Source organism: Cupressus sempervirens, chromosome 9 (assembly GCF_028749045.1).
Source record: "Cupressus sempervirens isolate cs-2001-9-10 chromosome 9, ASM2874904v1, whole genome shotgun sequence".
Taxonomy (NCBI): Eukaryota; Viridiplantae; Streptophyta; class Pinopsida; order Cupressales; family Cupressaceae; genus Cupressus; species Cupressus sempervirens.
The window spans coordinates 327,574,141-327,599,949 of NC_143126.1; the positions used below are offsets into that span (position 1 = coordinate 327,574,141).

Sequence of the window (25,809 nt, forward strand, 5' to 3'; positions counted from 1 at the left end):
AATAAAAGACACTATTATATTGTAGACTCTTATCTATATACCACCACTTTTTATAATTATTTTATTTTATTTATATTTTAAAATAAATTTAAAGAACTATTTAATTTAAAAAAAAAATCCTTTTACAATTTTTACATAAAATAATAATAATTTTAAAAAAGAAATTCTCAAAAATAAAAATCTCTCTCACTTTATAAAAATAATAGTTTTGAATTTAGATAAATATTAACTGTATTTAAAATTCTCTCATAACAATAATAGTTTTGAATTTTAGATATATATTGACTGTATTTAAAATTCTATATTCAGAAACTATGCCTTCATCCCCAGCTCCCACTGCACAACGCCTCTGACGAGCGAATGGAAACAGTTGCAGTAGACTTGTAGGTTAAGCGAAATCCCAAATACAACATGTGGAATAGTATAAGATGGTTCGAACGCAAGATTGACATTGGGAAGTATGGTGGCTTTCGAACCTGCAATTGCCATGGATGCTTATGGCCCCTCATTAACCGCCAGCAAAACCAACGGTAGTACTTCTTCTTCCTGGCATGCTCAACCTAAATTTCATTTCAACACCCTTCTCGCGCTCCTCAACAACCCTAAATCGGATGATTTCCTTGATAAAAACAATGATAATTGGAACTGGAACTGGAAAGCAATCGACTTCAAAACATCATTCGTAAAGTGCCCGAAGACCCTTAACATATTGCTTGGTAGAAAATTTAGTGCCTGCAATTCTTCTGCCTTTTGCCCCGCTTGCAACGCCTCTGCTTCTGCTGCTTCCTCCTCCCATGAATGCTCTTGTAATGGCGACAAGGATGCCTTGCCAGTGGAAATCGAGCATAATAAAGATAGGAATTCAAGGGAAAATGCCATTGAAGATGACGAGCTTGAAGAGGGCCAAATATCCGGGGAAATGGAAATACCCCTCGAGCAGGAGGAAGAAGATATAAATAGTGGCTGTAAACAGGCGGCGACCGCATCTCAAGTTGAGAGTCATTGCATTGTGCCGCACAATTCAGCATTTTTCTTAAACGAAGCATCGGTCCAGAGGATTCCAGAAACAAAAAGAAGGAAGAAGGCGAATAATCAGCGAAGGAAGAAGCAAAGGCAAAACAAAGCAAAGCGCTCTCCTCAGCCCCAGGAAAAGAAAAAGGAAAGGGAGGAAGACTTTGTAGCAGAATTCAAAGCCTTGGAATTTGCAGATAAAAAAGCAGCACATCAACATCCCAATCAAGAGCAACTGCATGAAGAAAAAGATACACCTAAAAAGGTAATATTTCTCTACTGTTTGGCTGGTTTGTAATAATTTATTTTTCTGCTTCGGCCAATAGTTGTTTGGATTTCATGGGAGACTTTTAGGTTTTAAGATTATCTATTCTGAGAAGATTTAGTATTTTACATTGTCTCACGTAAAATATGCTCAGTTTATGCAATACGACTAATTTTGCAATTTAGGATTGTCTAGTGCATTTAGTTTTAACCTCAACCACAGATGATTAAAAGGTCCCTCTTGTTCATGCTTTTTGAGAAGTATTAAGTTGTGCAATACTTCAAGTTTTCAATGAAGGCATTAATGGACAAAACCGGATGAATAATTTCTTTGGCATTGAAAATGTTATACCTACACACTTGCACGAGATTCTGAGACATAAGACAAATGTATTGGCACTTGAGACATGCAACCATTGAGCACTATATAAGGTGACACCAATGGAACCCTTAATTATGGTGAATGAAAAACATTTTTCATACCCAAACAGTCTGATATGGCAGTCCTGAGTAATGCACAGTGAGTTTGGATGTCTACAGTCAAGATTCTACATCATCATTCGACCCTATTGGGCAGTGTACTTCAGTTTCTAAAGTCCATATAAATCTTCCAACTTCAACCTATGATTTTACGGACTAACTAATGTATATGCAATAGTGTGGTTGATATTTTGAAGAACATTATCAACATGTGCAGGTAGCATTATTGATATCATACTGAATTGTACTTGGTGCATTCCATGCTCATATTACTGTAGCTTTGGATGGCGGTACCACAAAAGAGTCGTGCATTTCATGTTCAAGACATTGTAAAACTGGATTGTGGACTGATCTTCTATGCATTTATTATTGAAGGTCTTGGTTGGTTCATTGCTAGACCCCTCTGCATTTCAAACCCGTTTTGGCATTGATTGGATCTGCATGTAATAAGCCATTTGACTTGGTTAGATTTTGGTGTAATATGCCAGTGGTTTTGCATTCTCTATGTATGCTGCCCTCAAAAAAGTGTTGATTTGGGTTGGCTCTGCCGCTTGTCCCTAATGGTAACAAGAAACTTAAGTGTAAGTCCTAACATAATTGGCTAGTGCAAAGAGGCTCATTGAAGGATTAATATTTTTTTAAAGATAAGATTAACAATCAAATGGAGTAAATGTTACTAGGAGTAAGAAAATTATAACTATTGAAGATTTACAAATTGTTAAGAATGCAATGGAAACAATGGTTTTAGAATATGTACATATGATTAAGGAAAAAGATGTGGCTATCAACTTGGCAGATGAGGCCTTAACTGTGTCCTAAGGAAATGAAGGTAAAGTTTGATGAGCTCACTTTTGAGCTTAAAACGAACCCAAATGGCAATCCTGGAGGTAGACGATCATCTTGATGTTGCAGATTACTTCAGGGAGTGAGACAATGAATCAAGGACTAAGGAAATTAAATAGGTAACTGGGGCCTCACCAAAGTGTTTCTAAATGCTCATATTTCCTATTCTTGCAAGGAGGTTTCAGTTTTGTGGCTACTACTATTCCATTTTCAAGTTCCTGGTCTGATAAAATCAAACTAGAAGTCGTATTTTCCAGACTTGAACAGCTACAAGATTGATTATTTTGAGGTCACTGAATCAGTGGAAAATGTTGATAAAGGATTTCAATTTAAGTGAATGAATTATTCTTCCAACATAGCTCTGATTCAGGAGAATATCAGGTGAGTCATTATTGCCATAACTAATTGGCTGATCTGTGTTTTTTACTTGAAAGAAAGAGATAACAACATTGTTGACGGAGATCATCTTGGGAAGGTATATGTCGTGGATTACACACACGCAATGATCAAATTATGTTCTAATCAGTTAGGGGTCATTGTTGTCAATGAAGTTGAAAGATAAGCTTGTTGGGCCAAATTGTTTAACCTGTCGAACACGAATACTAGACTTGATAGTTGCATGGCATTTTGTAAATCTTAGGAAGACGTCAAACTATCAAAAATGTTTTCTTATGTGGCTAGTTTCAAGTTGGGGAAAGCTCTCACTTGTGGTATGGTGAGATATGCACACTTATTTGCTGTTACCCTATATGAGGACAAATTGTCTTTCCAAAAGGTGAAGAAATTTCAAAGGGTACAAAAGAATACTGCGGATAGAATTCTTCCTAGGATTATTTAGCAAGAGTGATTTCACTTGATAGGAGAAGGATCTTGACTCTATGAGCCTCACATAATGGTTCATCGCTTTGGTACTTAAAAATTGCAGCCTCGAAGCTTGCTCTTGCTTGCGAATTCAAAATGCAGTTTGCAGAAAAGGTTGCTATCTTTGGATCTCTGATGTTTGCAAAGTGAATCAATCAGTTCAAATTGATGAGTTAAAGCAACATTCTAGGAGCTCTCCACACTTCTTGGATAAACCTTCTATTTTTGGAAGGAACCTTATTTCATAAAGTTCTATATTCGAAGAGATTAAGAATATTTTGTTGAGGTTAGAATTCATATTTGGTCTATTTTAATGCTTTTTGTAACTTTTTTAATTATCAATAAATGGCAATTGCCAGCTTTATTTAATATTTTATAAAATTTACATATTGTTTTTTCCCTGTTCATGTTGAAGTTTGTAGCTGCAATAGAGATCTTTATATCTGTCTTGTAAAATATAATTATGTTTGTTATGACCGTTACGGTTACCTTCAGCCGAAAGAGATATTAATGAAGAATATTTAAGTCTATATTATATAAAATTACGTGTCATATGTCATGCGAAGAGGCATGCGTATGACAATATTAAGTGTTGTATATTTGGATTTGAATTGTCTCACACTTTGGATTTGAAGAGGCCATTGTGTGTAATATGAAGAGTCAAATGTAATCTATTTATGTGATTGCTCAGTGTATTGTAATCAATCAAGTGTGGAGAGCCATGTACTTGAATATTTATATTCAATAAAAGTCATATTTTGCTGGTGTGGTTCTGAGGGTTTTCCCAAGGTAAATGATCTGAGTGTTTTGTGTATGGTTTATGCTCTTTTATTGCTATTTATCTCTATTTCTGGGTTAAAACATTAACATGGTATCAGAGTCAGGTTAGATAATAGCAAATAAAAGAGTTTCACTTGTTCGTTATGTTGAGATGGATTTGACTGGAGGGCTGGACAGAAACCACTTGGTTAATCTTCAAGTGGTAGATTTGTGACAAAATCTCAATGGTGCTAAATCTGTAAGTATTCAAAGTTAGGTTTGAAAAGTTAAGTGTTACATTTCTCTTTGGAATTTACGTTAGCTAGTTCTGAATTTTATAAGTTTGGCAGTAGGAATGTATGAGACAAAGATTCAATATCCAGCTGTCCAAGTTTTGACTCTTCATATTTGTGATTGTTTGACATTATTATTCTAATCAAGGATTCAAATATTGGTAGAGGTTATCTCAAATTTAAGTTTCTTACTTGATAAAATAAAATATTCATTGTAAAAATTGAAATTCCTAGGACAGTAAAGATATGTGATTGCCACATGTAAAGATCTGTGTCATGAGTCATTTTATGTGAAGTGCTACCCTGAATATTTATATATTTATTTATATATTTCTTGTCCTCCTTTCGGTGTTGTTACCTTGCATTATTAACTTTCTTCTTCATTACTGCTCTTTTGGAATGAGGTATTTTCGGGGCTTTGTGTAGTTGCAAATTCATCCTTAACCATATTTTGGTGGTATCGTGTATAGCTTGTTCAAGCCGGTCCATTCATTGTATAAGTTGTGGCTTGATCTCACCACTGGCTATCTTTTCGGCTGGATATCAATTTGTTGTGGGAGCTCAATGTTTGTGTTGGTGATATCGTGCAGTTACCTTTGAACGTTTTCAGATTGTTAATTTTATCGTCAGTCTTTGGCATTTCAATTTGTGTATTCCAGATTGTTTGGAGATGTCTATTGGCATTCATTATATGATCGTGTTTTGCTTCCTTTGTTGTTGAATATGTTCTAGATTTGTCTTCTGATTGCATATTCAAGTTATTTGTTTTATTCCTTTTTGGCTCGCTTTCATGGTGTCGTGGCCGTAGGTTTTTATTTTTATTTTCTTTAAAACTTTTGTATTTCTCACAGGCTGCAATATCTGTCGAATCTCTTCACATTTCTTGGAGGCTATGAATTCTAAGTACTGTTTTGATGACCTCCTCTTGGCAGAAGAGATTATGCTTTATTATGTGTCATCTCCATGCAGTTTGTCGGGATTTTTTTCTGGGATGATTATTTTTAATACCTGTGGTGTTTGTATTCAGTCTCAGAATTGTTGTTGCAGAGTCATATATGTTATATGCTATTTAGCTTAGGGTGTGCGATTCTCATGCTATTTTGAGTTTTATGTTTTGTTTGTGTGATTGGCAGAGAGAGAATCATTCTCTTTTATGTTTCACTTGCTGAGGAAGACTTATTTGCTTTTGGTGTTGCTCTTTCTTTCAATCTGTACCCTCTGTGTTGTTCTGCTGTGTGATTTCAAAGGGCAAAATTTTGATCCTCCCATCATGAAAATCAATTTCGTGATCTAGGAAGGAACTTAAGAGTTACACTATCAGTTGTCATCAATATTAGTATCAATTTTAAGGGGGCATGTTTGTCATTGTCTTATGCAGGTGTAAACAATAATGCAAACATTAGAGTTGTAGCTTTAAGGATTGTACGATTGCTGACAAGATTTCTATTGTGATTATGTACTTTGTAAAGAAACAAAGAGTCCCTCTAATAAAATTTCTGTTATACAGAGGTGTTGTGTATAAGCCAACAGGTGAATTTTGAGGAAGATTAAATGATGAGGAGATAAGTATTATTATTTTATATGGCTTGAACATTGGATGTAGAGGCACATGACATAAGACCACAAAGATATAAGTATCAATGATTATATCTCTTGAATATTGATTTATAAATATTGCTTTTGACATTGATAGTCATGAGTTATTAATATCTCTCATGGTGGCAGGATGCAATGGGACAGTGAGAGATTATGCAACGTTGTTTGCAGTTTTGATACTAAACTGATGGCTTCAGTGAGCTTCAGAGGGAGGTTACGTAACAAAGGGAGATGTCCAACCCTTATGCAAATTTATGCAATAGTCAGCCATATTATTGTGTTATTAAAGCTGCGCCTGTTAAGAGGGAGGCTTTGTTATTAAAGCTGTCCCTGCTGAGAGGGAGACTCTATTATTAAAGATGTCCCTGCTGAGAGAGATAATATTATTAAAGCTGTCCCTGTTGGGAGGGAGTTTCTGCTAAGAATCTCAGTTATTAAAGCTATCCCTGCTGAGAGGGAGACTCTGTTATTAAAGATGTCCCTCTTGAGAGGGAGACTCTATTATTAAAGATGTCCCCGCTCAGGGGGAGTTTCTTCTAAGAATCTCGGTTCTTAAAACTGTCCATGCTGAGAGGCAGACTATTATTAAAGATGTCCTTGCTGAGAGGGAGACTCTGTTATTAAAGGAAGTTTCTGCTAATTGTCTTAGTTATTAAAGTTGTCCCTACTGAGAGGGAGGCTTTGTTAAGAGAAAATCTCAGTTATTCACGCACTCTTGTTTGGGAGAAGTTTGAGGTGAAAGCCCTCGTTCCACCCTTTGCAAGTAGGTACGATGGATCACCCTCTGCGAGTAGGCATGGTGGAAATGCAGTCTTCTCTAGGAGAAGTCTGAAGTGAAAGTCCTCATTCCACTCTCTGTGAGTAGGTATGGTGGACCACCCTCTGCGAGTAGGCATGGTGGGAATGTATCCTTCTTTGGGAGAAGTTTTGAGATTGGAGTCTTCATTCTACCCTTTGCAAGTAGGCATGGTAAAATTTATGTGTTGGACCCCATTTTTTTGTGCTTATGAAGTTATCTATGGTGAATCATGTTATGATGAGATAACATGTGTTATGTGATGTGAATTTATAATCTTTGGTTGTGGCTACGAGTGACCACCTTATTAAAGATCTTTACTCTTGCTAAGAGGGAGTGTTAAAGTTTGTAGCTGGGATAGAAATCTTTATCTCTGTTCTTGTAAAATGGAACTATGTTTGTTATGACCGTTATGGTTACCTTCAGCTGAAAGAGATATTTGTGAAGAATAATTAAGTCAATATTATATAAAAAGACATGTGCCATATGTCATGTGAAGAGGCATGCGTATGAAAATATAAGTGTTGTATATTTGGAAATTTGAATTGTCTCACACTTTGGATTTAAGAGGCCATTGTGTGTAAGATGAAGAGTCAAATGCAATCTATTTATGTGGTTGCTCAGTGTATTGTAATCAATCAAGTGTGGAGAGCCATGTACCTAAATATTTATGTTCAATAAAAGTCATATTTTGCTGGTGTGGCTGGGTTTTTCCCTTCCGTGGAAGGGTTCTCTTAGGATAAATGATCTGAGTGTTTTGTGTATGGTTTATGCTCTTTTATTGCTGTTTATCTCTACCTCTAGGTTAAACATTAACAGTTCAAAGTGTGGGCACCGAGGGAAAAAGAATGGAGAAGAAAATCCCCATTGCCGCCTGGAGCACAGACACCCTATATACAATTGGTACATATGCCTCTATTCTATACCAGAGGACTTTGGGAAGGCATTCCTCCCCTTACAATTAGTGATGGATATCATTGATTCTTCTACATTTGCCTCTTATTATTCAGATGACTTTGGAAGGCATACCTTCCTTTACAACAGATTAATACACTCTTGCCCTCATTTGAATAGGATTGGGAAGAGATATCAACTCTTAAAATATCTAACATAAATAGTTTGTATTCTCCTCGCTGTATATTGACAGAATGCAAATACTGTGTATGCCTCCACATTGCCTAAGTTAAGATCACTGTTAGTACTGAATATCTGTAACAATTGGTATCATAAAAGAGAATTTTTGTGCTTTGCATACCTTTGTATCGATGGCTATATTTTTGCTGTTATGAGTGATAGGTAATATCTGAGGAGTACTGTCATATATTACAAATTGAAAAATACTACCTATATTACTAAAGAAAAGAATTTAATGGATCCACAAGACGAAATGTGGAGGTATGCACTTATAAAATATTGGAACTGCACTGGGTAAAAGATTGTGCTCAATTGTCTGCCAAAATAAGCTAAAAATATCTTATTATCCACCAGTCCATCACATATAAGATAACAAATACATATTTTTCATAAAATACCGAACCTAAATATTTAGAAATGAGACTAAAGAATCCATCAGAAAAAAATATGCACGCTGGTTGAGTCCCTCACTATCGGGGAATATTGAAATTCAATATCACAACAATTGTCCTCAAGACAAGAAAGATAAGATAGTATCTATTAACTACAATCCTGAGCAATTAGAGTTTGGTCAAAAATAGAAATAAGCATTATATTTATGATAAATCTTAAGTATACAGAACAAAAATGAACTAAAAATCGCCTTCCTCATCTACCATTACAAACAAGAAGCTAATGAGAAGGAGGATATGTTATGCTTCTACCACATTATTAGCATCACCAGTAAAAATTAATTTCCAAGGGAGGACCGCCATAAATCTCAGAAGCCCATGGGAGATGATAATTATTATTCAAGAAAGTAAAGATAAAAAGATCCATCAGTGAATTCTGTTTAGATTAGGCCGACCTACAAAAGGATCCTCTGGTCAGCAAAGTGAAGCATATCTTCTTACTTGCCACTGATACCATAGATGATCCATATATCAAAGGAGAAGGAAAGAACATGATTGAAGGAACCAATCACTTAGACCAGATATAGCAGGAAACACATTATTAGTTCCAAAGATAAGTCATGCCTGCCAGCTTTGAGAAGCCAATTGAAACCTCACATTCAATTTGAGTAGAATGAGATAATATTCCAACCAAAAAATAATTCCACGGATATCTATGTAATAAATAAGAGATGACTATGATATAATCACCGAAGAAGCAGCAATATAACTCATCTAGACAGTAGGAACATAGAGTCAAACAAGATTAATAACTGTATAAAACTATATATATCTCCTGAAACATGGATACATAGTGATAAAAAGATAATGAAGTGAATAAACAATAGATCAGATAAAAGTCTATCAGAAACAAGAGAATGCAAAGGATATGTGTGTGTATGTGTATATATATATTTATGTATTGATTTTATATATAAAAATAAATAAATAAATAAATATATATATATATATATATATATATATATATATATATATATATATATATATATATATATATATATATATATATATATATATATATATATATATATATATAACACATAAACATACCGATAAAAGAGGCAAACAAATAGGAAGCTGTAAAGTTTATTATCAGATTTAATTGATTGCAGAATTTTGTTGTAGGTACAAACAATAACACCAATGTTTTGAATCGCTTCTAGAATCTGTAAATGTTAGTGCAGCAAGAACAGAAATGAAGTATTATCAAACTCATAATTATCTTCCATCCTTTTAGAGTGCTTGCATTAATAGATTTCAATGCCAAGATTACATCGGGCAGATTGGATAAATACCAATGGAAGGGGTGTGGGGATGAATGGCCATGTCTCCAATTTGAGACATGGACATTCATTCTCACACCCGTTCATTGTTAACTAATACTCATGATTAGTTAATGTCATAAACACAGTGATTAAATGCATAACCAATCATTACATCTACGGCCCAATATAAAGGATAGATCGATCATGATCTAACCATCAAAAGAATCAAAAATAATCTTGATCATGCCTTAATGATCTCGGAACAAATATATATCTCATTGGTTGCAAACTGTGGAAGGTACAACAACATGTACATATGCATATATGCATAACAACATGTGCATCATGCTGTTGTGCGTATATACATACGTATGTGCTTATCACAGTAATGTCAGACCGAAGCTACATGCATTCACACTCCCTCTTAGCTAGGGAAGACAAAGTGCACATATATAAGTTTTTCTTTATATGAAAAGTAATATCCTCAAGATATATATAAGAAAATCAAGTCTCATGATATTCTTTCTAGTTATGGTGTGTATACAGATATCAAGTCACATGATATCCACTATAAAAGATCATGGTACATCCATAGATATTAAGTCACATAATATCCACCATGAATTTGAACATATTGATCTTCAACAGATATCAAATCACATGATATCCATCAACATGCTCTTTTAACTATCATGATTTTTCCTTGAATATCAAGTCACATGATATTCATCATGATAGTAATCTAATAATAGTAAAGTCGTCACCTTATATTATTAGAATCAATATTTCATTATAAAAGATTATCACCTTAAATAATGAACATAGGGTAGGCCCATGAGTCATAGAGTCACACATATGACAAAAGAGTTTACACTCTAAACATCTTTATTTAAATAATACAAATTTACAAAGTTGAGACTCAATCTCATAAACTTACATTTCAATCAAGCCAAGTTTCTTTCTGAAATGATCAACTTTCATTTTAGGGAGAGCCTTGGTGAGAATGTCAGCTATTTGATCACTTGTATTAATATATTCTAATTGAATAGCTCTTCTTTCCACCATGTCTCTTACATAGTGGTAAGGAATTTCTATATGCTTAGATCTATCGTGAAATATCGGGTTCACCGATAACTTGATGCAACTTTGGTTATCACAATGAATAGTGGTAGGTTTCATAGGTTCACCAAACAAGTTAGAAAGCAACTTCCGAATCCACACTGCTTCTCTAGCTCCCATAGTTGCTGCAATAAACTCTGCCTCAGTATAACTTTGAGCAACAAATGTTGGCTTTCTGCAAAAATCATGGCTGGTCCTAAACTGAAGCAGCATCTGGATGTGCTTTTTCGGTCTTTTACACTTTTGACCCAATCGGAATCAGTATATCCATGTAACTCCAAACTGATATTCTCATATTTAAGTTCATAGCCAATAGTACCTTGAAGATACCTCAATATATGCTTCAAAGCAACAAGATGAATCTCACGAGGTTCACACATGAATTGACTTAATGCATTCACTGCATAGTAGATATTACGTCAAGTATTTACAAGATACATCAAGGACTCGATTATCTGTCTGTATAAGGTGGGATCCACTAGTCTGGATTCAACACTTGCTTCCTTTAGCTTGTGAAGGTTGGTTTCCATAGGTGTAGACATAGGTCGATAATCCCACATTCCAAATATTTTCAAAATATCAATTGTAGACTTCTTTTGATGTAGAAAGATATTACCAGACTTTTGACGTACTTCCAAACCAAGAAAGTAATGAAGAATTCCTAAATCCTTCATTTCAAATTCAGAAGCCAAATCTTTCTTACATTGATTAATGAGATGTTCTTCCCGTGTAATAAAAATATCATCAACATAAAGAATTAGATTTAGCATATCACCTTTAGTTACCTTGAAGTAGAGATTTGGATCCGCCACATTCTTGGTGAATCCAAGACTTAAAAGGTATTTGTCAATCCTTTCATACCAGGCCTAGGGAGCCTGTTTAAGTCCATATGGAGCCCTCTTCAATTTACAAACATGAGAAGCAACATCATGAGTTACAAATCCTTCTGGTTGTTCCAGGTATACTTCTTCCTCTATTTTTCCATTAAGAAAAGCAATTTTTACATCCATTTGATGGATTTTCCAACCATTGGCTACTGTGATGGCTATTACAGCTCTACCAGAAGTGTACCTGGCAACTGGTGCAAAGGTTTCTTCAAAGTCAATTCCTTCCTTTTGAGAAAAATCTCTAGCCACAAAACGAGTTTTATGTTTTTCAACGCTGCCATCTGCAACATACTTAACTTTGAAGAGCCATTTTGAAGACACAACATATTTTTCCTTAGGTCTCGGAGTTATGTCCCAAACATCATTTTTTAGTATAGACTGGTATTCTTCCACTATGACGTCTTTCCGAGCTTGACGTTTAAGTGCTTCAAAAGCACTAGAAGGTTTAGGATTTGAGCTCTCACACAGGAAAGCATTATATGTCAATTTTCTAGGTCTCTTGCTTTCTTGGAAGGTTCTTGAAGGGGTTGCGAATCCATCTCCTTCCTATATTATTTTTCTTGCCCAAAGTGGCCTTTTAGAGTGATCAAGACTCTCTTCTTGAGTCTTTAGAAGGATTTCAGTTTCAGTTGAAGTCTCTTCAGGGAACTCCCTTTGAATCTTAGGAGCAGGAGTCTCTTCTGGAGATACATCAAATGTATCCAGTTCATCGGAGATTTTGGCTCTTCTGAAAGCAATGTCTTCCTCAAAGATGACATCTCTGCTTAGTTCTATTTGTTTTTGTCTAGGTATGTAGACTCTGTATCCTTTTACTGTTTCACTAAAACCAATGAGAATACCCTTTCTTCTAGATTGTTCTACATGAACATAGACATGACATTCCAATATCCTGAGGTGACTGATGTCAAGTTTCTTTCCAGAGAATGCTTCTTCAGGAGTCTTATTGTCCAAATGTGAGTGAGGACATCTATTTCGAATATAGATTGCAGTGTTGGATGCTCCAGCCCAGAAGGACATACTCAAATTTTGATCAAAAATCATAGCCCGAGCAGCTTCTACAATAGTTCTATTCTTACTTTCAGCAACCCCATTTTGTTGAGGATTGTAAGGGATTGTGAACTCCCTCTTAATCCCAGCGAGTTTGCAAAATTCTTTAAATATTTCAAAAGTATACTCCTTCCCATTATCTGTTCTCAAAACTTTAATGTTCTTATCGGAGGAGTTCTTAGTAATAGTTTTGAATTTTTTAAATTTAGAGAGAATCTCTTCAGACTCTTTGCATTTAAGGAAGTATCCATTTCTTCCTTGAAAAATCATCAACAAATATCAAATAGTACAAGAATCCTCCTTTAGAAGGTACAGACATGGGCCCACATAGATCATAATGTACTAGTTCCAACCTTTCTTTAGTTTTGCTCAAACTATGAGGAAATGGCTTTTTAGTGTTTTTCCCTAAGGCACAACCTTTATATGATTCATTGTGAATATGGTTTAACTTGGGCATTCCGGTTACTATCTTCTCCATTGATGTTAGAGCATGGAAGTTGATATGACCTAGTCTTCTATGCCATATTTTATTTGAATCTGAGGTGTCATGTACAAGTGCAAGGTTTGTCTTAGCACATAGCTCATATCCTTGTCTTACTCCTATTGTTAGAGCCCTTTTAATGGTTGAATGTTTAGACCATGCTAGTGCTTTCCCTCCCGTGAATGCGATTCTAAAACTATCATCTTCAAGTGCAGATATAGATATTAAATTCCTCTTAATGCTTGGTACATAAAGAACTCTAGAAAGTTGAATAGAATTCCCAGATTTCAATTTTATGGTGCAGGTCCCAATTCCTTTTACGGAGTGTGCAGAATCATCACCAATTGTAACTTCTTCATATGTTTCTATTTGCATGCTTTCTAGGTTATCCTGATATCCAGTGATGTGTCTAGAAGACCCGTTGTCAACTATCCATGTATTCCTTTTGGTTGATATCTGGCTGGATAATGCTGAATAGAAGACATATTTCTCATATTCATTGCCTTCATTTGACTTCTCAGATTTTGCAAAAGATGCTTGAGGTTTAGATCCATGGGACATGTTGGCGCTAAAAAATTGCATGGCAAATTTTGAGCACCATTGAGAAATTTGAGCCCTATAAACGCTTTTTGATGCGTATGTACCCAGTTGTCAGTATGAGGCCTAAAAGGTGTTCAATGTTTCTAAAACCTTCCAGTCAGCCCATCTACCTGTTCTGTGAAGTTAAATCATCGATCCGAGTCATTTGCGAAGTCCCATTTTGAGCTAGTGTCAAAATTTACAATTCTGCCTAAGTGTCAAACAGCGACAGGAGTCTGTGTTTGCATCTGAATATCTTGCACCTAGAAATGTTTTGTGACTTACCACTTTGGGAGTATCTAGTGTCCATACCCGAGAACCTATGTTTGAGATTTTGAGTCAATTTGAGTTCGTTTGATTAGGTTTTGAATCCCTCAAAGTTGGTCAGTTACTGTTTTCATGCTTTTGCAAATTGCACATAATTCTGGGAAGCCCTGTTTGACGAGTAATAACTTTTGACTAGTTGATCCAAATGTCGAAATTCATGTTGCATTACATTGTAGGCATCACAGACTTGTTATGTTTCAAGTTTCATGTCATGATGAATCCATATGCACGCTTTTCCAAGCCATTTCTATTCGCAAAAAATGCTTTCGGTCAGTGTTTCCAGTTTGCAAAATCCAAGTAGCCTACTTTGACCGCTCGCCATTTGCGCCCTGTTATTCGTCATGAATCCAAATCGTAGATCCATAATGTCCTCGTGACAGAGAACCAATGCCCCAGTTTTTGTTTTCCCATGCGCCCGTTTACCTAGTTTTTCGAGCCAAATCCAAACCCAGTTTATGGTTTTCTGACGTGTTTATCTGCAGGTGATTCTGAGAAGGTGACTTTGACGGCAAATATCTTTTGACCCCAATGTCGTCATGTGACGAGATCTGACAGGGCTGTTGAACGTGTCAGAGAGATGATATATCTTGAGTTTCAGAGTTATGTCAGATGTTGGAATTAGTTTTGAAGACCAACCTACAGGCCCTGTCATAAGAAAGTCACAGTTTTCAAAGAGCAAAATAAATGTGTTTTCAACGACCAATTTGTGATCAAATTTGATCCCAATCAATTCGAGAGGGTCCGTGGATTAGTCTACAGATCAGTTGTTTGTAAAAATTTTTTTTTTAGCCGGACCCACTTTGGGGTCCGACTGATTCCATCAGACTGATAGGGATTGTGTGTGACTTGAAGATTTGAGGAAGCATTTGATAATGATCTTAATTAACCATAATATTTCATCCTATGGATTGGCATTATTCAAAGTTCAAGTAAACATGCTGGGTTGAACACTTTGTGAATTGTAAAGCAGTCCAACGGGTGCAAGGGGCCTTTGCGTGAGTGTTCAGTGTTCAAAATGAATGATAGGGTGGATATGAATGGATTTGTTCTGACTTCAGAGGTTAGAGAATGTCAAATATTTTATATACATGAATCCTTCACTGTGGAGACGTATAATGATGTTGACATAAAAATAAATAAAATGCACCCACGTTTTAGAGAAAATGCCCATGTTCTTTTTGAAGACAATGCTAGATCATGCTATTGATAGGGAAGGGGTTGCGACAGTTTAAACAAGTATTAAATAAATGATCAAGCATGAAGGGATAATTCATGCAACGTTAGAGCAGAGGCAGTCTAATGCACGAGGAAGAGTGAAATAAGAAGGAAGTTTTGCGCATTTTACTAGCGCCTATGCCATTAGAAAGAACAATCATGCCAAAACAGGATAGTTTTGAGAGAAGATCCAACATTCATGCGAATAAAGTGAAGTTGCCTGTGACTGGTTTGGAACAGCAGCTAAATAAAAGAAAACGCACAAAGTAGAAGAAGTCACGCCATGAAAAGAACACCCTCCAGCGCATCAAAGACATAGAACCCTTTGGCAATCAAAGGGACATCCATGTCTCACGCAAAAGGAAAGAGGGAAGCCGTCTCAGGGACACCCACGTGAAGCAGCCAACAAAGATGAAAGGAGGAAGAGTAAATCGCAGGTAAAGAAGAAACTGCCAGCCATAGACCAAAGAGCCACAGCTTTTGTTTCAAGAAAGCTGCTAGTCTGCATCTGTAATCAATGCCAAACTAAGAGAAGGAAATGCTAACCAAAGCGCAACATTGAAAGAAAATGCAGCAACTAGAGATCAGATACGTTGGAAAAAATGGCAATGCAAACAATGAATTGCCCAAATCGAAGGAGATGACGCCAAAAAGGACTCCCGTGTAAAGTAGGGGCAGATTTTCAAGTTTGCAGGAGGCTTCATAGTAAATGAAATGATGTTTCAAACAATGAAAGAAAGAAGCTACGGTCGGCGTCACATTGAAAGAGATTTATCCCACATTGTCCGCGATAGGTACTTTTCAAATTTTTAAATACAATACAACACAAGGTTTAGTATGAAGTTGAGATTGGGGTTTTCATAGGCCGCTCCAGCATGTAAGGTAGGCCCGTGGTCCATTAGCTAGCGGGTATGTTGTAAAAACTTTTGAATGAATGCACGCAGAACAAGAGAATGACATCAGCGAGTTGCAGGCGACCGGAAAACTAAGAATCCGACACCTCGCAACCTCGCTAGCCGGAAATGTCAAAAAAATCCGGCTAGCGACATAGCGAGGTCGCCAGAAAATTTCGAAAAATCCGGCAAGGGTCAGAATGCAACGTGGGTCCCATGTGCAATTCCACCAGCAAATCAGTAAGTGACACGTGTCACTCGGTCAAATTTCAGGTTGACCCGGATGGAATGAGATGGAGAAATATGAGATGTTTGAAAAATAATATTTTTACTATTTTTCCCAAAAGGAAGTGACGTGCACATTCTTTTAAATCTGAAGGGGCTTATAAGCTAAAGTTAAAACTTTAGCTTATTTTAAATTTTGAAATTTAAAATCAAAGAGGTGCAGACTTATTTTTTCTGCAAGAAGGGGACTGTTTTTCAAATGAAGATTCTGGGCGATTCCTAAAGGCGAACATATCAGTATTATATATCACCGGAATCGTGGGAATTCAAATTTTCCGATTCTGGGATCAGATTTTGCACAGAATGCCACCTGTTCGAGCTATAGGAGGATTTGTTCCAGGTAACCAAATTATAACTGAATTCAGAAATGGGAATTCAGATCTAATTTCTAACGAAGTAGTGACCTAAACATGGTTAAAAGGTAGTAAAGAATCAGTTTGGGTCGAGTTTGGTTGTGTTCACTCAATAAAAATTGAGATTTCACTCTGGCTTTTCATGGGGCAAATCAGATATGTGAATGACTCAAACAGTTTTCATCATTACTCAGAGAATATTTTCAAATTAGTAATAGGAAATGATGAAATGAGTCAGATCAGGGATAAGGAAAGAAAGAAGTTTTTCAGTTGCCAGAAGATTGATTTTCAAGTGGACACTTGTCATTTTTAGAACAGATCCGGGATTTCTTTCTTGTCTATATCTTCTTTCTCTGATACTTTGTAAGGGTTCCAGTCTTTGGAGAAAAACCAGTCACTACTGAGATACCAAATTTTTGGATCCAGTTTTGATATGTTCCCATACTGTGATACCACATATTTCTTCAGCAATTTCTCTCATGTGAACAGCAGTAGAAATAAGAATATAGATAGTCTGATCTGTTAGGTAGCTTTGCATTTAAATTTCATGCATCTTATTGTAATTTGTTTCAAGGAAATGAATGATAAGGCAGCAGCAAGTCAATCTTCATTCTGATATCTTGTCTCTCATTCATGCTGTTTGTGATCTTTTGTGTTTTGTAAACAAAAAATATGAAACTTAGTTGCAACTTATTGGTTGTATATGTTGATTTATTTTGCTTATGACTCAAAGAGTTATGTAAATGCTTGATTCCTCATCATAGGATTGCAGATTTCATGAAGGGATAAGTCGAGTATGAGGTTCAAAAGGATGCAGATGTCTAGTTCACAAAGTGGTTAGATAGATCAGGAAGTCCTAATGTATGGCACATATCAGTGATTTTCAGGGATGTGTGTTAGGTTTTTGTATGAATTGCCCAATAGATAAGGCACTGGTCACTTATAGGATCACCTTTTATACTGCTGCATATTTGAGGTTTGCTGAGATCAACATCAATAATCAAATGCTTTTCCCCTTTCATGTTGAAGAGCTATAATAGAATGCCCTCATTCAGCTCATGAGATTCCTAGATCTGCATTTAGCTATTGTAGATGGATGTCATTTCATGAGTTATCAGGAGAAATAAGGGTTTTATCTGCTTCATATTAGATTTAGTGTATGCTTTGACAACTGGTACCATATAAAGAATCTGTAGGTCCACCTGCCTAGGTTTTGCAGAGCCTGAAGAAGAAGAAGGGTCATGCCTTATAGTTGGCCTGGTGTCTGAATGGATGTGTTGATAATGGGAGTTAGCTACCCCTAGATGTGTCATATTCTCATCAGGGTAATTGGAAATGGGTAACGTTTTCAAACACCAACAGGACAATTTATTGCATAATGTCCATACAGATCACATCTGAAGCATTAGATTTTGGACAAGTCTTTCTTCTATTTGGATTGTCCTTTTCCATAAACATTTCTTTTCCTTTTGTTGTTTTTCTTCTTTCCTTTCTTATGAGCATTTGTATTAAGAACTTGAACATCTTCATCTAGAGTTTTGTGTTTTCCCTTAAGCATTAATCTCGATTCTTCTTGAAGACACTCTGATCTTAAACGATCTAGTTTAGGGATTTTAGACCTAGTACGTATACCTTGTACAAAGGATTCCCAGGAGTTTGGAAGTCCTCTTAATGCTATTAAGGATAATTCTTGATTTTCAATTTCATAACCAAGTGCAAATAATTGATTTCTCAAATCTATGATTCTCATAAAGAAAGCATTTATAGTTTCTCCTTTATTCATGCTTACATTATTCATCTACCTTTTAAGAGCAAGTTTTCTGCCTGTATTATTGATTATAAATGCATTTTCAAAAGCACGAAATATATGATATGCTGTGGTATGTTTTGCCACAATAGGTACTATGTGGTCTCGAACAACATCCACAATTATTTTTATAGCCTTTTCATTTTTCTCGATCCATTCTGATTTTTCAGGATCATCTTTAGGTTCCTGTTTGTCCACTCTTACAAATGATTCCAATTTGTTTTCTTTTAACAACATCATTAATCGAAGTTTCTAGGATTCAAAGTTATCAGCACTTCCAAGGTGATGTTCGAATCTCATTGTGTTTGTCATCTTTGTAGAGAGCGGGAGGACTGTTATTTGAAGTAAAATTTGATCCTTATAAACTTAGTGTGATCTTTCCTTAGCCAAGCTCTGATACCATGTAAAGTTTATAACCAGATTTAATTGATTCTAGAATTTTGTTGCAGGTATAAACAATAACACCAATGTTTTGAATCGCTTCCAGGATCTGCAAACGTTAGTGCAGCAATAACAGAAATGAAGTATTATCAAACTTAGAATTATCTTTGATCCTTTTAGAGTGCTTGCATTAATAGATTTCGATGCCAAGATTACATCGGGCGGATTAGATAAATACCAACGGAAGGGGTGTGGGGATGAATAGCCATGTCTCCAATTGGAGACATGGACATTCATTCTCACACCCGTTCATTGTTAACTAATACTCATGATTAGTTAATGTCATAAACACAATGATTAAATGTATAATCAATCATTACATCTGCAGCCCAATATAAAGGATAGATCAATCATTGATCTAAACATCAAAGGAACCAAAAATAATCTCGATCATGCCTTAATGATCTCGGGACAAATATATATCTCATTGATTGCAGACTGTGGAAGGTACAACAACATGTATGTATGCATACATGCATAACAGCATGTGCATCATGCTGTTGTGCATATATACATATGTATGTGCTTATCACAGTAATGCCAACCGAAGCTACATGCATTAAGAGAAGCTAACCAACTAATAACCAAAAACATATCCAATAAACCAGACCATAGAAGTAAATATATTAACACCAATCACAGCCTGTCAAAGAGTTGATCTAGACATAAGAGTATCATAGTTATCCATAGCCGAAGCATTACCAAAAAAACCAGTATAACAAAAGTTCAACAAAAACTATAATATCCAAGTTTTCCTGTGAAAACAGAGGACAATGTTAACCTTGATGACGCAAAACTATGAGGTCATCATCGGATTCACTTTCATCTGCAGAATCCACCACCACTATTGGATCTCTTGCTTTCTTTTCTTTAGATCAGCAAGAAGGATCACTCTGTACCGCTCTATGTCTATGCTTTTTATTTCTTTTGGCACCCCATAGCCTTCCACTGTTAGATAGTGAAAGAGCCTCATTGTATCTTGAGAACGAACCAACTTCATCCACCTTAGCGAAAAGTGAATGTTTCACTTCATTTCTCCCTAGTGGAGGTCAAAAACCATCTTATCCTTGAAAGTAATAATGGGTTTCTTGGTTAAGCGCTCCAGTCCTTCCAACATTCCCACATCCGCAACCATGTAGAGTTCCAGTTTGGGAATTTCTTTCTAATGGTTGATTCTATAAACTGCATTCTCCAGACCCCCTAATATGTCTTCTTTGAAAATCATTGTACATAAGCTAATGACCCAATCCTTCCTAAAATCCCCATGGATCATGCAAGCCACAAAATAGCCTATAATATCGCCATTCCAACGCTAAGTATAGCTGTAATAAAAATGGGTTCCGAAATCAGCAATGTTACAAACCTCCTAGTCAAATCATCCACAGGTTTGAGGATGTGATTCCAATGCTCCGGGAGAACTTTCCCTTGAAACCCATTTGCTTATGTTTGAAAGAATGGAAGACACAAACGTTAGTTTCCATAACTAAAACCAGATAGAAAAAGATGAACAGAGAAAGAGGAGCTTGTCTATTTGAAAGTGTCCTAACTTTCTTGAGAGCATTTAATAATGAAAGAAGATGACACATAAGCATAGCACGGAAAATTAGCTCTTGAATTGTAATTATGATAAAACACAGCTGTATAGATTTAGCTCATGTGAAGAAAATTGAGGCATGTATGAACTGCTAGTAATATAAGTAATCATTATTAATACCCTATTGAGTACGATGATATTAATCTCGGTTAAACATTAAATTAAGGGTAGAGTGTCAAAGGGAATTCTAAAACATTAATCCTATCCGCCCCTTTATTAGCTAAAGAATCTGCTAAAGAGTTCCCTTCTCTATATATGCGGGTTACTAAATAATTTTGAAAAATATTTAAGAAATAATAAACTGAAGCAATTTTAGAATTAAGGATCCAATTGGGTGTTTGGCCTTTTCTAACTACAGTAATAATAACTTGTGAGTTTCCTTCTATTACTAAATTCTGAATACCAAGATTGACACATCTCCTTTTAAGCCTTCCAATAAAGCCTCTAACTTTGCTATATTATTAGATGTATTTCCTATTGGTTTTGCAAAACGAAGGACAACCTTAGTATTATGATCATGTAGTATCCCTCCAATTCCTGCTACTCTTGGATTTGCTCTAGAGGCTCCTTTAAAATGAAATTTATTTCCTTGTTTTTGGAGGAGACCATTTACAATATTTTCTTACCTCTTGGCTAGCTTTCCTGCCGTTGCCATAGTAATTTGGGACTACAAGACCATTAAGTTTTTTCCTAACTTCTTCATCCCATAGGCTGAAAGAACCTTCACATTGTTTCTTTTTCTAATACAGTTATTTGCTACCTCAGAAATACTGCCTTCAATTTTGTTTATAATATTTTCTACGCTCATTTTCTTGTCCTAAAAATTCTCCTATTTCTTTCCTTACATATTTCCTAGGCTACAATTGACTAGGAGATATTCCATAATATCCCAAATTATTATTATAGTGGAAAATAGGCTAAGATTTGAGATGGTCTATAAATTTCTTAGCAGAGGCTGATTGCCAACCTAGCGTTCGTGAAAGCCATTTCCAACATTCTTTAGCGAAATGACACTTCCAGAGAAGATGGTTTACATTTTCCTCACTATGTTCACATGATGGGCATCTAGAAGGTCCTTCAAATTCTTCAAATCCTAATCTTTGAAACCAGCTAGTTGTTAAAATCCTTTCTTGCATGGCTGCCCATAGAAACATACCTTCTTTTGGAAGACAATTCTTGTCCCAACTAAGATGTAAGGGGAGATCAAAGCGGGGGACTACAACGGTTTTATCAATAACTTTGTATCCTTCCTTGACAATGTGTTCCCTTGTGTTTTGACTTATTCCAAATTAGTCTATCAAGTATATTCTTGGGATTGAGTACTCTTGCCTCTAGAATTTCTACTATTTCTTATTTTGATACATCCTTGAGTGGTGTATTATTCAAAAAATTTCCATTTCCAACCCAAACCTGGGTTTTCATGTGGGAAACATATATAGTCTTGAAGCTTATCACTCAAAATATTTTTCAAAATTTCTATACTTCTATGGATTAATGATTTTTCAATATTCGGGTATCTACCCCAAGAATCTTCCCAAAAAAGAGTAGAATCCACCAATCCTATATCCCACGTTAGATGGTTTGCTATGGAATCTCTACATTTCAAAATAAAGTTGCAAACTTTAGATCCCTTTGGAGGATTCCTTGTTCAAAAAATACTAGTATTATCATATGTTTTCAAATATTTGTTGAATAAAATCGTAGCCCATTTCCTATCAATTTCCTTGTGTAATCTCCACACAAGTTTGGCTCCAATTGCCAAAATTTGATTAAGCATATTCTTAATACTTACTCCCTCTTGTTCAAATGGCTGACAAATTTGATCCCATTTAATTAGTGTAAACTTCCTCTTGTCAGTTGTACCCTAACAGAAGTCGTCTTTGAGTTTTTTCTCTAAAATCCATTTAGCACCAATGGATAGGGGTAAACATGACATTTGATAAGTAGGTAAAGCTGAGAGGACTGATTTATCATAGTTGATCTGCAAGCATTCATAAGCCATTTTACTTTCCAATTATCCATTTTTCGATCTATCATATCTATGATACGGGTCAAAGATTTAGACACATTTATTCCTTTCTCAATTGGAATGCCTAAATATCGACATGGAAAGTACCCAATCTTGAAGCCTAAAACTTGGCTAATTCTAGATGCTATGTTATTATGGGTATTTAGAATTTTTTTTCTTGATTTTTTAACATTGCCTTTTTGGCTTGAGGCTTTTTGATATTCCGCTAAGATATGGCTGTACCTTTTGGCTTCCCGAATACTACTTTTGCTTGGGAGGATTGTGTCATCTGCAAATTTTTGATATTCTACTCATTCAGTTACTTTATGTTACATCCCAAATTTTGACCCAATTTAAAATGTTCATATAGCTGTTGAGGTGTCATATGAAGTCAATTGACAGTTGAAATTTGTTATAATCATGTGAAATGGTAAGATGGTTAATTGTTATAATTTCATATGAAGATGACATGCTAGTTAATCGTTATGATGCTATTATATTATTATCTTGAAATTTTAGAAAATTGGTTATTCATCATGGGAAGTGGGATGGTGGTTTGTCATTATGGTGGTTTATGAATAATAATTTGTTATGGTAAATTGTTATTATATTGAGGAAAATAATATAATTGTGGAGAATTCCCTTACAGGAGCACGTCAAAGTGGGGAAGCATTGCCAAAAAGGAATTGGGCATGGAGGGGTACTACCATCACTGAGCAAATAGGTACAAGCCCTGAACCACCAGGGCTAAGGATAACGACTAGGCAGGCAAGATTGTATGTTGGACGACCATGAGCTAACTTGTTAAATCACATATCATTTAATATTAAAAGAGATTATTAAGCATGAATGGAAATTGAACAAGTTTATACCTTTGTAATTGTGTTGTTGGTTGGAGCCTTCTAATGTATAATCATGTCTTATCATATCGACATCATGATACCTACATTTCTATACATGTACATACATGTATATGTGTAAATACATAAACCAACTTTATATATATAAGGACATATATGCATACTTAATATATGGTGTATACGTAAGAAATATATGGTTGGGGTTTACACATATACACGTATATGTATACATATATACATAGTTATCTATAGATACCATGATGCTAAATACTAAGACAATATTATTCTTTCACCTTGGTTGTTGCCTAATATTTTATTTCATGTGTGACAACCTTTCATATTCTATTTTATTTTTCTATTGGGCCTTATAATTTGAGATGGCCATTCTAAATATTGGAGCCGATGACTTCTTGTTTTGTAACTCTCACCACCACCATCTTCTTGTAATTAACGTGCATATGACTTTTCTTTATCATTCTCCCCGTTGTCTGGGAAGCGGGTCTATTCCTCTTAAAATTCTCTGAGTTACATTTGTTCTGCAAAGCACAAACCCTCGACATTATGGATTACCTTCTTTTTTTGCATCGTAAATTCTCAGAACTATAGTCGGAGTTCTTACATTTGCTAGATACAAATTCTTCCTACGTTCTGAGTTCATATAGACCCTGAGTTGAGTCATTGGAAAGTGATGCTTGTCGTGCACCTTGGATTGATAGAACACGACAACAAAATTGTATGAATAGACTCCAGGTGGAGCATAGTCCAAGCAGCCACTCGATGGGAGGGTACATCCAAAAGTTTGAATAATGGATTACAATTGTTACTGGAGATTCCCATTTAGAAAATTAATTGCATATTGATATATGATTTTGCTTAGTCAAATTTGTGAAATACACTCAAAATAAGAACATCTACTCTTTAGTCTGTGAGTTGAGGACGACAAGCAAAAGAAGATGCAAGTATAGTATACTTCATAATTCTGTGATAAGTTCGGAAAGGACATAAGAAATTGACTGTGATTATAATTCACAAAAAACACTTTAGCATACACTCAGAAATTCATCCAGGAGGGCCATCTTGGCTGAGATGAAGGGTGAGTTGAAAATCATTGTAACATAAAATTATTTCTTGCATGAAAAGAAATGAACCATTATTAATAATAATTGTAAGCTCAAAAGAAAATAGATATTAATTAACAAGGGTCGGCTCATGGTAGTCCAATATTCAAATCCTTATGCTTAGTTGAGTGCTGGTTAAGTTGTTCCATGTCTACTTCTGGGTAGGGAGGGCCTTTCTCATTAGAGATTGTGTGGGGATAAGTTATGGTCTAAGGTTGGGTGGTTAAGCCCCTGACAATGTTTTCCCTCTCCACAAGATGTTAGGATGTGCATCAGGTAAAGATAAGATGAGCATTCAAACATTTATTTGTAATTGGTATTTTTACTTTTTATGATATTTATACAAGTAGAAAATATGATGGATTAATTTATATCGTTGAATTCAATTATTTCCTTTGATGTAAGCAACTTTTCTCGTCAATGTAATTGGTAACCAATTAGATTGGATGATCTTCCAATTGAATATGGAATATATCTATAGGATTGCTATTTTAGTTTTTCATTTATAAGAATAATGATTATGAGCATATCTTCTAATCTTATGTTATTGCACAGTTAGCAATAGGAAGAAGAGGAATGAAACTGAGATAATCAGCAACTTAAATGATACAGTGGTATCTGATGTTCTAAATGATACAATGGTAATTGATGCCCTAAATGATACAGTGGTATCTGATGCCCCAAATGATACAGGGGTATCTGATGTCCTAAATGATACAGTGGTATTTGAAGCCCTAAATGATATAGTGGTATTGACATCCTAAAAGATACATTGGTATTTGAAGCCCTAGATGATTCAATGGTAATTGATGTCCTAATTAATACAGCGGTATGTGATGCCCTAATTGACATGGTGGTATTTGATGGTAATTGTCATTTGATTTTGATATAGTGGTATTGGATGGTAATCGTCATTTGATCCTTAAATGGTATTTGTGGACTAACTAGGGTGTTTGCAGAAGCATCCCTAGATTGATTTTGGTTTCGAATTCCATGGTATGTAGATTTTAATTTTTATAGTAAATTCATTGATGATATTTT

General features: G+C 35.4%; 1 protein-coding gene across 1 annotated transcript in view; it reads left to right on the forward strand.

Annotated features, from left to right (window-relative positions):
* The first annotated feature begins 265 nt into the window (after window positions 1–265).
* The window catches only part of EMB1789 (CCCH-type zinc finger family protein), a 181,087-nt gene continuing 155,543 nt past the window's right edge, over window positions 266–25,809 (forward strand). Inside the window, exon 1 of the mRNA XM_089800015.1 lies at window positions 266–1,276. Within this exon, the coding sequence (XP_089656141.1) occupies window positions 461–1,276 (816 nt within the window). The 5' untranslated portion in view covers window positions 266–460. The remainder of the gene's footprint in view (window positions 1,277–25,809) is intronic.